Source organism: Chiloscyllium plagiosum, unplaced genomic scaffold (genome assembly GCF_037043375.1).
Source record: "Chiloscyllium plagiosum isolate Xiang-an unplaced genomic scaffold, Cpla_swu_hap1 HiC_scaffold_1, whole genome shotgun sequence".
Lineage (NCBI taxonomy): Eukaryota > Metazoa > Chordata > Chondrichthyes > Orectolobiformes > Hemiscylliidae > Chiloscyllium > Chiloscyllium plagiosum.
In genome coordinates this window covers 10,115,402-10,129,000 of record NW_028270139.1, presented here as the reverse complement: position 1 = coordinate 10,129,000, position 13,599 = coordinate 10,115,402, and the positions used below count along the sequence as shown (strand labels likewise).

At 42.2% G+C, this 13,599-nt stretch overlaps 1 protein-coding gene across 1 annotated transcript in view; it reads right to left on the bottom strand.

Moving 5' to 3' along the window:
* otud4 (OTU deubiquitinase 4) overlaps positions 1-13,599 on the bottom strand; it is a 108,402-nt gene that overhangs the window by 54,170 nt on the left and 40,633 nt on the right. The window contains exons 5-6 of the mRNA XM_043699024.2: positions 5,415-5,487; positions 1,493-1,574 (exon numbers count right to left, since the gene is read on the bottom strand). Of these exons, the coding sequence (XP_043554959.2) occupies positions 1,493-1,574; positions 5,415-5,487 (155 nt within the window). The remainder of the gene's footprint in view (positions 1-1,492; positions 1,575-5,414; positions 5,488-13,599) is intronic.

The following is a 13,599-nucleotide window of genomic DNA, read 5'->3' as shown; positions in this document are numbered from 1 at the left end:
GTTAAGGATTTAATGGTCTCTACCTCAAAAATATTCAATGATTTGGCCTCCACTGCTTTCCAGTCAAAAAGACAAATTTTTCCTCATTTCCACCTTATGTGGACCTCTAATACTAGTCTCTCATACAGGGAAAACATTCTTTCAGCATCAATCCTGTCAGGTCTCCTCAAGGACTAGCATGATTCAATAAGATCACCTCTCATTCTTCTAAACCCCAATGGTTACAGGCCCAACTCTAGATATGGCCACATCAACACATTATATAATTGTATCAAAACATCCTTTCCCGTTGCACTAAATCACAACATTCCATGTGCCTTTCCTATCATTTGTTCACTACATACCAATTATTTGTGATTTAATAAGGCCTGTTACAGAAAACCAAGTGGTAGCAACATCTGTGCCTTAGAAAGATCTGACAGGCAAGAGTCTGGGAGAACACAGCAAGCCAGGCAGCATCAGGAGGTGAAGAAGTCGACGTAACCCTTTTTCAGAGTCCTGAAGGGTTACACTAGAAACGTCCACTTCTCCACCTCCTGATGCTGCCTGGCTTGCCGTGTTCTCCCAGCCTCCTGCCTGTCTGTTTTGGATTCCAGCATCTGCAGGGTTTTTTTGTCTCTTAGAAAGATCTGAAGATTTAAAAATCATAAAGTCACCGTTTCTACTGTCTTTTGAGTCCAGCAAACAGCTAAACAGTCCTTTGGTGATGAGACCCTAAGAAAATGACAGTGACCTACATAAAGTCTCTCTCATCAAGAAGCATATGGCTTCAGATCTTCAGTTCACCCAGCTGCACTTCAGGTGAGATAACAAATTTCCATCATTAGATTTACAATGAACCTCTTACAAAACAAGATAGACTCATGAATCATTAATTTTTTTTTGGTTCAGTTAATTATTCATCTTTTTTTGGTTTCAATTAATTAAGCTTCACAGACAATATTTTTCATAAAAAGAAAAGCTGGTTATTCAAATCATCACACTCAGGAGTGAAAACACACAGACACATCTTAAAATTCTCTGGTTATGGGCAGCTGTGAAGGAGGTAAGCATTTCGGCAGTTCTTTCTCACTCTGTCTCTAACAATCTAGAGAATCAGTTGGAGGGAAGGATACATATGCAAAAGCTAAAACTCCATTTAAATGAGACATTTCAAAAAATCTTGCACATTTTTAAAAAGTGATGTAACATCGGCAGTTTTGAATAGTCTGTTGCAAATTATAGTTGAGTATAGTGCTGGAAAAGCACAGCAGGTCAGGCAACATCCAAGGAGCAAGAAAAATCGGCGTTTCAGGCAAAAGCCCTTCATCAGGAATGAAGGGCTTTTGCCCGAAATGCCGATTTTCCTGCTCCTCAGATGCTGCCTGACCTGCTGTACTTTTCCAGCACCACACTCTCGACTGTAATCTCCACCATCTGTAGTACTCACTTTCGCCCTGTTGCAAATTATAGACAATAAAATGAATTTGCAAATTAAAATCAGAATACTTACACTGGCAAATGGCTGCAGCATCCACAAATGTCTTAGGATAGACACTATCATAATGATTTCCATTTGAAAAGCATAAAAGGATCTAAATGGAAGTTGAGAAAATAAATGGTCCAGTTAGTCTTACTATTATCATCTTTGGACATCAGCAGGTTGCTATCGATGTCCAAATCCAGTCAACTAATGCTCCTTGGGACTGCCACAACTGGAATGAGTTCATATTCAACTTTTGGACTAGCAGAGTGGAAAACACTGCCACCCAAAAAACTCTTGTCCTTGGGTTTATAAAATGCTTTGCATATGGGGCACTTAAAAGGTTAAGTTTAGGTTAGTTTTACAGTTTAGTGCACAATACCAAAAGCTAAGTGATAATACCATTCCAGGAATGTATTGTTTATTTTTATTTGAATTGTGATTTCCTGCTACAATCCAAAATCTACCATCTTTCAGAGATGCTTCGAGTTTTATGTCTATTCGCTTGAGCAGCAACCCTGAAACCAGATTCAAGCTGAGACCCCGACCTCCAGTGAATCATTCAGCATCTCTTCATTACTGAACAAATAAAGCCAGATCATTGATAACATTGGTTCCAGCCACTGAAGAAAGTATATATGAAATGACAGATTGTGTTTAAACGTATTATTTACATTAAAACCTGTAATAGATAAGTTTATAGCTATCATAGTTATTTGTGGAGGGGCTTCTCTCAACAGAAGATACTCACCATTCAATTACTTCCAGACATTTCTTTAAAGTGTTAGAGGTCAGGACAGAGTACAAAAGCATTCTGGTGCAGGATGTAACAATGTCAAAACATTTAAAATTTCACCTCTGGTAATTCACAAAGGTCTGACCAAATCTAAGGTCAGATGATCAAACGTAGCTTGGTTCAAGAAGCAGCTTTTAAAGAGAATCTTTAAAAAGGAGGAAAGTAAGCCACACAGACGCCTGGAGCAAATTCCAGATACTAGGAAAATAAAAACCGAAAGAGCTGCGGATGCTGTAAATCAGAAACAAAAACAGAAGTTACTGGAAAAGGATCGGAGGAAGGGTCACCAGACCTGAACCATTAACTTTGATTTCCCTTCACAGATGCTGCCAAACCTTCCAAGCTTTCCCAGCAACTTCTGTCTTTGTCCCAGATACTAAGACTAGAACAGTGAGCAGCAAGTCATTTCAAATTTGTGCAATGAAAATCTGGACTGTATAAGAATCGAAAACATACAGTTTGGAGATCTAGTTGGTGATCTATTACAGGTTTGGAAACAAGGCTAAAAATATTTAAATCGAGCATTGTACAACCAAGGTAGACTAGTAAGTACAGAGATGTTGGGTGAAAAGAACTTCACAGGATCATGGAATCCCTTACTCAGTCGTAGAGATGTACAGCATGAAACAGGCCCTTCGATTTCAACTCATCCATGCCGACCAGATATTCTAACCTAATCGAGTCCCATTTGCCAGCACTTGGCCCATATCCCTCCAAACCCTTCTTATAAATATACCCATCCAGATGCCTTTTAAATGCTGAAATTGTACCAGCCTCCACCACTTCCCATGGCAGCCCATTCCATACACGTACCACTCTGTGTGTGAAGAAGTTGCCCCTTAGGTCCCTTTTAAATCTTTCCCCTCTCACCCAAAATCTATGCCATCTGGTTCTGAACTTGCCCACCCCAGGGAAAAGACCGAGTCTACCTACGCTACCCATGCCCCTCATGATTTTATAAACCTCGATAAGGTCACCCCTCAAACTCTGACGCTCCAGGGAAAACAGCCCCAGCCTGTTCAGCCTCTCCCTGTAGCTCAAATCCTCCAACCCCGGCAACATCCTTGTCAATCTTTTCTGAACCCTTTCAAGTTTCACAACATCTTTCCAATAGGAAGGAGACCAGAATTTCACATAATATTCCAACAGTGGCCTAACCAATGTCCTGTACAGCCGCAACATGACCTCCCAACTCCTGTACTCAATACTCTGACCAATGAAAGAAAGCATACCAAATGCTTCTTCACTATCCTTTCTAACTGCGACTCCACCTTCAAGGAACTATGAATCTGTACTCCAAGGTCTCTTTGGTCAGCAACACTCCCCAAGACCTTACTATTAGGTGTATAAATGCTGCTACAATTTGCTTTTCCAAAATGCCGCACCTCACATTTATCTAAATTAAACTCCATCTGCCACACCTCAGCCCAATGGCCCATCTGATCAAGATCCCGTTGTACTCTGAAGTAACCCTTCTTCGCTGTTCACTACACCTTTTTGGTGTCATCCGCAACTTACTTACTACACCATCTATGTTCACATCCAAATCATTTACATAAATGACAAAAAACAGTCGACCCAGCACTGATCCTTGTGGCACACCACTGGTCACAGGCCTCCAGTCTGAAAAACAACCCTCCTCCACTACCACCGTTTGTCTTCTACCTACGCGTCAGTTCTGTATCCAAATGGCTAGTTCTCCCTATATTCCATGAGATCTAGCCTTGTTCACCAGTCTACCATGAGGAACCTTGTTGAATGCCTTACTGAAGTCCACATAGATCACATCCACCGCTCCGCCCTCACCAATCCTCTGTTACTTCTACAAAAAACCCAATCAAGTTCATGAAACATGATTTCCCACGCACAAAGTCACAATGACTATCCCTAATCAGTCCTTGCCCTTCCAAATTCATGTAAATCCTGTCCCTCACGATTCCCTCCAACAACTTGCCCACCAACCAATGACAGGCTCACCAGTCCATAGTTCCCGGCTTTTCCTTACCACCTTTCTTAAATAGTGGCACCACATTAGCTAACCTCCAGGCTTCTGGTACTTCAGCTTTGATTATCGATGATACAAACATCTCAGCAAGAGGCCCACCAACCACTTTGCTATCTTCCCACCCAGTTCTAGGGTACATCTGATAAGGTCCTGGGGATTTATGCGTTTCAAGACATCCAGCACCTCCTCCTCTGTAATATGGACATTTCTCAAGATGTCACCATCTATTTCCCCACATTATATCTTCCATGTCTTTCTCCACAGTAAACATTGATGCAAACATACTCATTTTGTATCTCCCCCCATCTCCTGCAGCTCCACACACAGGCTGTCTTGGTGCAAGTTTGGAAACGGTCTGTAGGAATTTGAATGAGCTCAAGGTTGCGGAGGGTAGATGGCAGAAGGCTGATCAGAATAATATTTAAAAATCATGTTGAGAGATAACAAAGGCGTGGATGAGGGTTTCAACAACAGACAAGCTAAGGCAGGGATGGAGATGGATGATGTTAGTTATCGACATGGTTTTAAGGTATGCGATGGGAAGCTCTGCAAACAATCAAATGGGAGATCAAGCTTGTGATACAGTAATACTTTAGTTCAGTAGTTTAAAGAAAAGTACAGCTTTCGAGTGTTGTATTCGGTCGCAGCTGTACAAATCACTGATACTTCAATTGTCTCAATAACGCAAACGTTTTTTTAAAACTGACTTCTAAGCAGTAAATATTTGGAAATAACGTAATTATATCTGCCTAGGGGTCTTGCACAAACTCAGGAACTTTCAAAGCACTTTACAGCCAAAAGTATATATTTCTGAAGCAATGACACATTTCTGACATGCAACTGTCAGTTGGAATACTGTAAACTTGTAAAAACAACTATGAGTTCATAACCATATAAATCGGTTTCAAATGATTTTAGATAAACATTTGCCAGGATACTGAGGTAAATTCTACTGGTCTTCATAAAACAATGTCACTGAATCTTTCACACGTGTTCAAAAGAGAGAAGGGATAACAGTTTTAACACCTTATCCAAAGGACAACAACTTTGAATATATGCTCATATCTCTGGAGTTGATTTACGATGTAATTTTCTTGTATCTCCATTTAGAATCACTGCAAATGACTTCACCAGTTTTTCTGAGAACTTACTGTGTCAGGGAATCCATTTTCAGTAACACGGGCAGGTGGTCTATTTGGTTCCTGGTAAATTATAAAATCTCGTCTGTGAAAGAAAAAAAATAACAGATTAGAAACTATATTGGAGCAACCACGAAAAAACTAATCATATTCTATCTTACTGTACAAACCAAGAGATAACAGTCATTACAACTTAACTGTTTCAAGCCACGGAAACCAGAAGGTCCTAGGTATAGTCAGCTGGGCCGAGTGGAGGATCAGTATCAATTAACACCATACTTTCTGGTCCAAACCATGAGCAGCAAAAATCTCACTCAGTTGGCTACTGTCAAACATTCACATGGATATCGTCATCTGATCAGATCAGGTCAAGCCAAGACTCTCCTAATATCTGCTAAAACTAACATGGGAACTGACCACAGTACTGGATGGAGCTCAGCACCCATATGTTGTGTTTGTATCAGATGGGACAACTATATTTCTACACTATTTTTCAGGAGGGGAATAGAAAAATGAATATCAGGAAATGGTTGGGGTGGGGGAGGAGAGTCACAGAGAGAGTCAGAAACAGAAACAAAGAGTGTGTGAGACAACGGTCAATACAGACTTAACAAGAAACAAAGTATTAGAACAATGACACTAGATCACACTTTCCAATTGACAATCTTGCAGTAGTGTAGGTATAAATGCTGAGCTCAATATCCAATGAAGAGGAGGTAATAGGAGAAGGTAACTGTAGATTTGCAAACAATGGTCATCCCAGAGACACATCCAACAAGTACAGATTGGTATTTAATGCTTACAATCCAGGATACCCCCAGCCCATTTAAATTTAAACTCCCCAAATGAAAATCCTGAGAGAGAGAAACTACATGGTACACTTACAAAACAAATAAATTCTCCCCCTCCAAACTGATCAACAGCCACTTGCACTAATGGGCCCATGGTACTTTACAGGAGTCTAATCAGGTAAAAACTGACAGCTAACGAAGACGGCCAGAGATTAGGGCAAGTAACCAAAGTGGGCTGGGGGGGTATGCGGAGAGAGGAGAGATAGGTGGGGAACTAAAGGGATGGAGAAATTTAGAAAAGGAATTTTAGAGCCTGCATTCTATACAGTGAAAGATAAAGTGTCCAGCAGGAGAAGCCTCATCCAATGTGCTTGCCCAAAAACAAACACAATGTTCTTGTCTCTAGTGTGGGCAAGGGCAAAGGTGGCAGGGAGGTTCAGTGTACTGACCACAGCACTGTGGTCTAACGTGTCATTCAAATACCCCACTAAGAGAGAAATGTAGCAGTAATATCGGAAAGCATTGTTAGGGGAATAGATAAATGTTCACCACAGCAAAAACAGTCCCAACGGCTGTACTGCCTACCTGGTGTCAAGGCAAGATATTTCTTCTGGGCTGGAGAGGGACTTGGATAGGGGTGGGGTGTGGGTGGGACTGGAGAGAGGAGGATCCAGTTGTTGTAGTCCATTTAGCTACAAACGACATAGGTATGACAAATAAAGAGATTTTGCTGAGGAATACATTGTAAAGCAGAACCGCAAACGGTAATCATCTCAGGATTAATCCCACACAGACCCACCTATCTCTGTGACCCTGCAAATCCCATGGCTAATCCACCTCGCCTACACATCCCTTGATAGTATGGGCAATTTAGTACAGCCAACTAATTTGCATATCTTTGGACTGAGGGAGTTAGGGTAAGCATTTCTGGCATCCTGCCATTATTCGCGAAGCTTGACACGTTCGATTCTGCCAAAGAGTGGGCAGTCTGTGGAAAGAATCCATTATTTTTCCAGGCAAATGAGACGGAGGCAGATGAAAAGCAACGAGAATTTCTCCTGACAGCATGTGGACCCGCAGAGATTTTGGAGCCTAACTTTCCCTGAGGCACCAGATACTAAAACCTTTCAAGAGTTGACAGATCTAGTGAAGGAATATTATGGACCTAAGCCCCCTCTAATTCTGAGTCACTAACATTTTTACTCAGCAATTTGAGAACAACAGCAATCTATATCGGAATTTTTGACGAGGTTAAGACCACTGGCAGAGGCATAGGACTTTGGTTTAACCCTTAATGAGATGCTGAGACATCATTTGGTATACTGGATTAATAACATAATCATGCAAAAGCATCTATACCTGGTTTGTAACAGCTGAATTGCTTTGCAACACCAAAATCAAAACAAACATCTGGCTCAAATGCAGGTCAACAGTGAAACAGCTGTTTCAACGATCATAGAACCAGTCTTTAACAAAATTTGCTCTGGACTTCAACCTTAGGTTTACACAAGATCTCAGACAGACTGAGAACCTATACTGGGGAATCTTTATAGATTAAGGGTACACCTTTATTTTGCATCAGTGTTTACTGTGGAGAAGGACATCGAAGATACAGAATGTGGGGAAATAGATGGTGATATCTTGAAAAATATCCAAATTACAGAGGAGGAAGTGCTGGTCGTCTCAAAATGCATAAAGGTGGATAAATCCCAAGGACCTGATCAGGTGTACCCTAGAACTCTGCGGGAAGCTAGAGAAGTGATTACTGAGCGTTTTGCTGAGACATCTGTGTCATCGATAGTCACAGGTGAGGTACCGGAAGACTGGAGATTGGCTAATGAGGTGCCACTATTTAAGAAGGGCGGTAAGGACAAGCCAGGGAACTATAGACCAGTGAGCCTGACATAATGATGGGCAAGTTGTTGGAGGAATACTGAGAGACTGGATTTACATGTATTTGGAAAGGCAAAGACTAATTAAGGATAGCCAACATGGCTTTGTGCTTAGAAAATCATGTCTCATGAACTTGATTGAGATTTCTGAAGAAGTAACGAAGAGGACTGATGAAGACAGAGCAGTAGATGTAACTTCAGTTAGGCATTCGACAAGGTTCCTTATGATAGACTGGTCAGCAAAGTTAGATTACATGGAATACAGAGAGAACCAGCATTTGGATACTGAACTGGCTCAAAAGATAGAAGGCAGAGGTGATGTTGGAGGGTTGCTTTTCAGACTGGAGGCCTGTGACCAGTGGTGTGCCACAAGAATCAGTGCTGGGTCCACTGCTTTTCATCATTTATAGAAATGATTTGGATGTGAAGATAGGAGATATTGTTAATAAGTTTGCAGATGACACCAAAATCGAAGGTGTAGTGGATAGCGAAGAAGGTTATCTCAGAGTACAACGGAATCTTGATCAGATGGGCCAATGGGCTAAGAAGTGGCAGATGGGAGTTTAATTCAGATAAAAGTGAGATGCTGCATTTTGGAAAGGCAAATCAGAGCAGGACTTAGACACTGAATGGTAAGGTCCTGGGGAGTGTTACTGAACAAAGAGACCTTGGAGTGCAGGTTCATAGCTCCTTGAAAGTGGAGTCACAGGTAGATAGGATAGTGAAGATGTTGGCATGCTTGCCCTTATTGGTCAGCGAGTACAGGAGTTGGGAGGTCATGTTGCAGCTGTACAGGACACTGGTTAGGCCACTTTTGGAATATTGCATGCAATTCCCGTCTATAGAAAGGGTGTTGCGAAACTTGAAATGGTTCAGAAAAGGATGTTGCCAGGGTTGGAGGGTTTGAGCTATAGGGACAGCTGAATAGGCTGGGGTTATTTTCGCTGGAGTGTCAGGGGCTGAGAGGTGACCTTAAAGATTTATAAAATCATGACAGGCATGGATCGGGTCCAAGTAGATAAGGTCTTTTCACTGGGGGGGGGTGAGTTCAAAAGTACAGGGTATAAGTTTAAAGTGAGACGGGAAAGATTTAAAAGGAACCTAAGAGGCAACTTTTTCTCGCACAGGGTGGTGCATGTATGGAACAAGCTGCCAGAGGAAGTGGTGGAAGCTGGTAAAATTACAGCATTTGAAAGGCATATGGATGGATATATGAATAGGAAGGGTTTAGAGGGATATGGGCCAAATGCTGGCAAATTGGACTAGATTAATTTAGGATAGCTGGTCGGCATGGATGAGTTGGACCGAAGGGTCCGTTTCCATGCCAGATATTTCTATTACTCTATGACCTCTGGTTCATTATCAATTAGAAAATGGCTGCCTGAATGAAGTCCTAATTAAATACCAGGACATTTTTCAGGTAGATCTTGAGACTAGATCAAAAGAACAAAGTCCATCTTGTTTGCTGACCAGGAAGCAATTTGACAATTCTGCAACGCCCGCACAGAGCCATGCGCCTTGTGTGCACGAGTAGAGGCAGAAATCAGAAGGCTGGATAGCAGAGGCATCATCAAACCAGTCCAGTTTATGGAATGGGCAGCACCGGTTGTAATGATTGTGAAGCCCGACAGGTTGGTTCACCTTTGTGGGATTTAAACAAACAGTAAACTGCTCTTCGCAGCTGGATAATTACCCAATCACTCGCATAAAAGATTGATACACAAATCCGGCAGGGGGGTCGTCCTTAACAAAACTGGACACGAGTCATGCATACTTGCAATTGAGGTTAGATGACAATTCCAAGAAGTACGCTACATAATTTTTGTACCAAATACACGAGACTGCGATTTGCCAGCAAAGGATGACGGAGAACATTTTACAAGGTCTACCCCAAGTCACCATTTATCTGGATGATGTGCTTACAACAGGGAAGACGAATAAGGAGCAGTTAGAGAATTTGGACTTAGTCCTTAGATATTTCTCCCAAGCAGACATACACCTTAGAAGGGAACAATGTCTGTGCTGCATTAGCAGCACAATGGCTCAGTGGTTAGCACTGTTGCCTCACAGTGCCAGGAACCCAGGTTCGATTCCAGCCTCCGGCGACTGTCTGTGTGGAGTTTGCACATTCTCCCAGTGTCTGTGTGGGTTTCCTCTGGGTGCTCCGATTTCTTTGTACAATCCAAAGATGTGCAGGTTGGGTAAATTGGCCATGCTAAGTTGCCCATGATCTTCATGGATGTGTAAGTTTGGTGTATTAGTCTGGGGTAGATGTTGGGGCATGGGTCTGGGTGGATTACTCTTCAGAAGGTTGGTGGGGACTTGTTGGGCCAAAAGGGCCTGTTTCCACACTGTAGGGATTCTATATCTTAAGCACCCCAAGTGACCTACTTGGGATACAGAGTCAAGAAGACCGGATTATACCCATTGGAAGATAAAGTGAGGGTGATCAAAGGTGCCCTGGCTCTCACGTCTGTACTGGAGCTTAGGTCTTTTCTTGAGCTGATGACTTGTGACGGAAAGTTCATTCATAACCCGCCTTTCTTCCTGACACCTTTGTACCAACTCCTAAAAAAAAGGCTAAGCCTTGAAAATGGTCACGTGGCCAAACCATAGCTTTTAGGGAAGAAACAGCTATCATCCTCCATGGTGTTAGCACACTACGATGCCAAGCGTGATCTGGTAGTGGCATGCAATGCCTCTCCATACTGCATCAGGATAGTATTAGCTCAAAGGTGGCCCAATGGAAAAGAACAAACAGAAGCATACGCAGCCAGGACTTTGCCTAACGCAGAGTGTAAGTACGCCCAGATTGAGAGGGGGATTTGGCAATCGTATTTGGAGTCAGGAGATTCCACCAATACCTTTACGGACATAAATTTGTAATGACGGACCAAAAGCCCCTACTTGGTCCACCTAAAGAGGACAAGGCAGTGCCCACCCATTGCTTCAGTTCAAATTCAGCGGTGGACTCTAACACTAAGTGTGGATAAATCAAGTTTGAACACCATCTAGGAGGCCAAGTAGTGAACGCAGATGCACTGAGTCACCTCCTACTGGCAGATACACCACCAGTGGTACAGCCACTGGAAAAGTCTGGAATAGTTCCAAATTTTCTGGACACACTTCCGGTCACAGCTGACAATATCAGACTCTGGATGCAGAAAGATCCAGTCCTGGCAAAACCAGAGGTGATGAGGGAAACCAAAACACTGTCACAATCAGAACTGAAACCTTTCTGGACTTGGGCAGACCAGATCACAGCAGAGGTTGAAATATTATTATGGGGAATAACAGTGATTGTCCCAAGCAAAGGTCGCTGCCAGATATTGGCTGAATTCCACCAGGGTCATCCAGGGGTTTCCAAAATGATAATGTTGGCGGGAAATTATGTCGGGTGGTCAGGATTGGATGCTTACATAGCTGCCAATAAGGATAAACATTTCTACTTGCAGCTCCCCCACCTTTCTGGGATTGTTCCTTAAACCCTAGACTTGGTTACATGTTGACTATGCAGGTCCATTCACAGGCTCAATGTTCTTAGTCATTGTGGATGCCCACTCAAACTGTTGATGTGCAGAGTTCATTCGTCCATCACAGAGATGTTTGCAACACACAACCTCCCGAAAATATCAGTCACAGATAATCAGCAGGAAATTTGAGTATTTCTTAAAGTTCTATGACATTTGACATATTAAGACAGCATCATCCAATGGTCTGGCAGAAAGAGCAGTCCAAATATGGAAGGCAGGCTTAAAGAAACAGCCTACAGCTTCATTAGATGCCAAACTGTCCCGGTTCCTATTTGATTATAGGACTCTCTCTCATGCAACAACAGGGAGAGCTCCAGAGTTGCTAATGGGGAGAAGACTCAGCAGCAGGTTAAATCTGATCTTCCTAGAGCGTGAAACAGCATCAGGAACACCAATGCTGGACGCAAGACTCTGCTAATCAAGAGAGATGGTTTACTGCAAGAGAGGCGGTTTACTTCAAAGTAACAAAATTTGAACCGCAGAATGACCCTGCATGGATGGTAGGCCTGGTCGACGCAAGTTCAGGTCCACTGACATACATGGTGTGGGTAGGTGCATTGGTCCTGAGCAAGCATGTGGACCATATGAAAGAATTTGAAATTGGCACAGCGGATGTCCCCGTATCAATGTTTTCGCCACTGAAGAGAATGAATTTCTTACAAGATGCTCCAGATGCAAGAGGCAAGCTATTGCGTTACATGCTGCCAGTTTCCGAGGCAGAGTCGGAAGAACCTGCCCTGGTGTTAAGACACCCCAGGAGGAGCTACAAGGAAAAGAAATAGCCTATGTCCTCGGACTCGGTGATGGGAGGGATTTAATAACGTAACGACGTCAGCTAGGTTACCCTCAAAGAAGATTCCCTGAGTGGGGCTGTTAATCTGGTCCAATCATGGAGCCCTGGCTAACTTAAGAACAGAAGTGTCAGACATACTGACACAGAGTTGGTTCTTAGGGAGCTGGATCATTGTAAAGGTCATTCCACATGTAACCAAAGTGTTACTTGGTGATGGGATACAGATCACTGTGGAGTTATTTCAAATAGAAATAAATAAATATTCCTTCGTAGCTATTGCAAAGACACAATTGCAGGGTGACCAAGACAAGGAACTCAATATGAAGGGTATTCTGTATTTCAGAAGAATAAGCAAAAAGTCGAAGGATGTGGGATAGCTTTGTCAACAAAGGATGTGATTCATTCAGTGGTGAATAGTGATATAGACGCAATAGATTGTGCTCTGACATAATTTTAGGTTGAAATAAGGATCAACAAGAGCAAGAAGTTACGGCTGGGAGTTGTCCACAGGCCTTTGAAAAGTTGCCCCATTGGAGATCAATTCTAAATCGTAAAGCAATGAAGACATGCAAGAAGAGCATGACAATTTAAACAGCTGATTTTAACTTGCATATTGATTAGACAAATCCAACAGGCAAGGGTAACACAAAAGTTAAATCCGTAGAGTGCATCAGGAGCAATGTATTGCAAAACCTACTTGGGAACAGGTTATATTAATAAGGTAATGTGTAATAAAGTAGGATTAGTAAAAGAAACCATAGATAAGGATTCTCTAAGGATTAGCAATCAAATTTTGAATTCAGTTTGAGAGACAGAACAACTCAGGTCTTAAATCAGTGCCCTCAACTTACATTAGGGCAATTACAGAGGTATGAAGAAAGAGCTGTCTAAAGCAGACAAGAAGGTACATTAATGGAAAAACACTGCATGTGCAATGCAGGCATTTATATAGATATACTATAATGCTCAGCAAAACGTTATTCTTGTCAAAGAGGAAGACTCAACAAGAAGAATGAACCACCAATGGTTACGAAAGGCAACCGAACAGAGTATTCAAATCAAAACTAGGCATTCAGGGCAGTGGTGGGCCAGAGGATTAGGAAGTTTTAGGAACCAGTTGCAGATAACTAAAGACAGGGAGAAATTATTTTAAAAGTCTTTATACTAAAAGCAGATGTGTCACCAAGA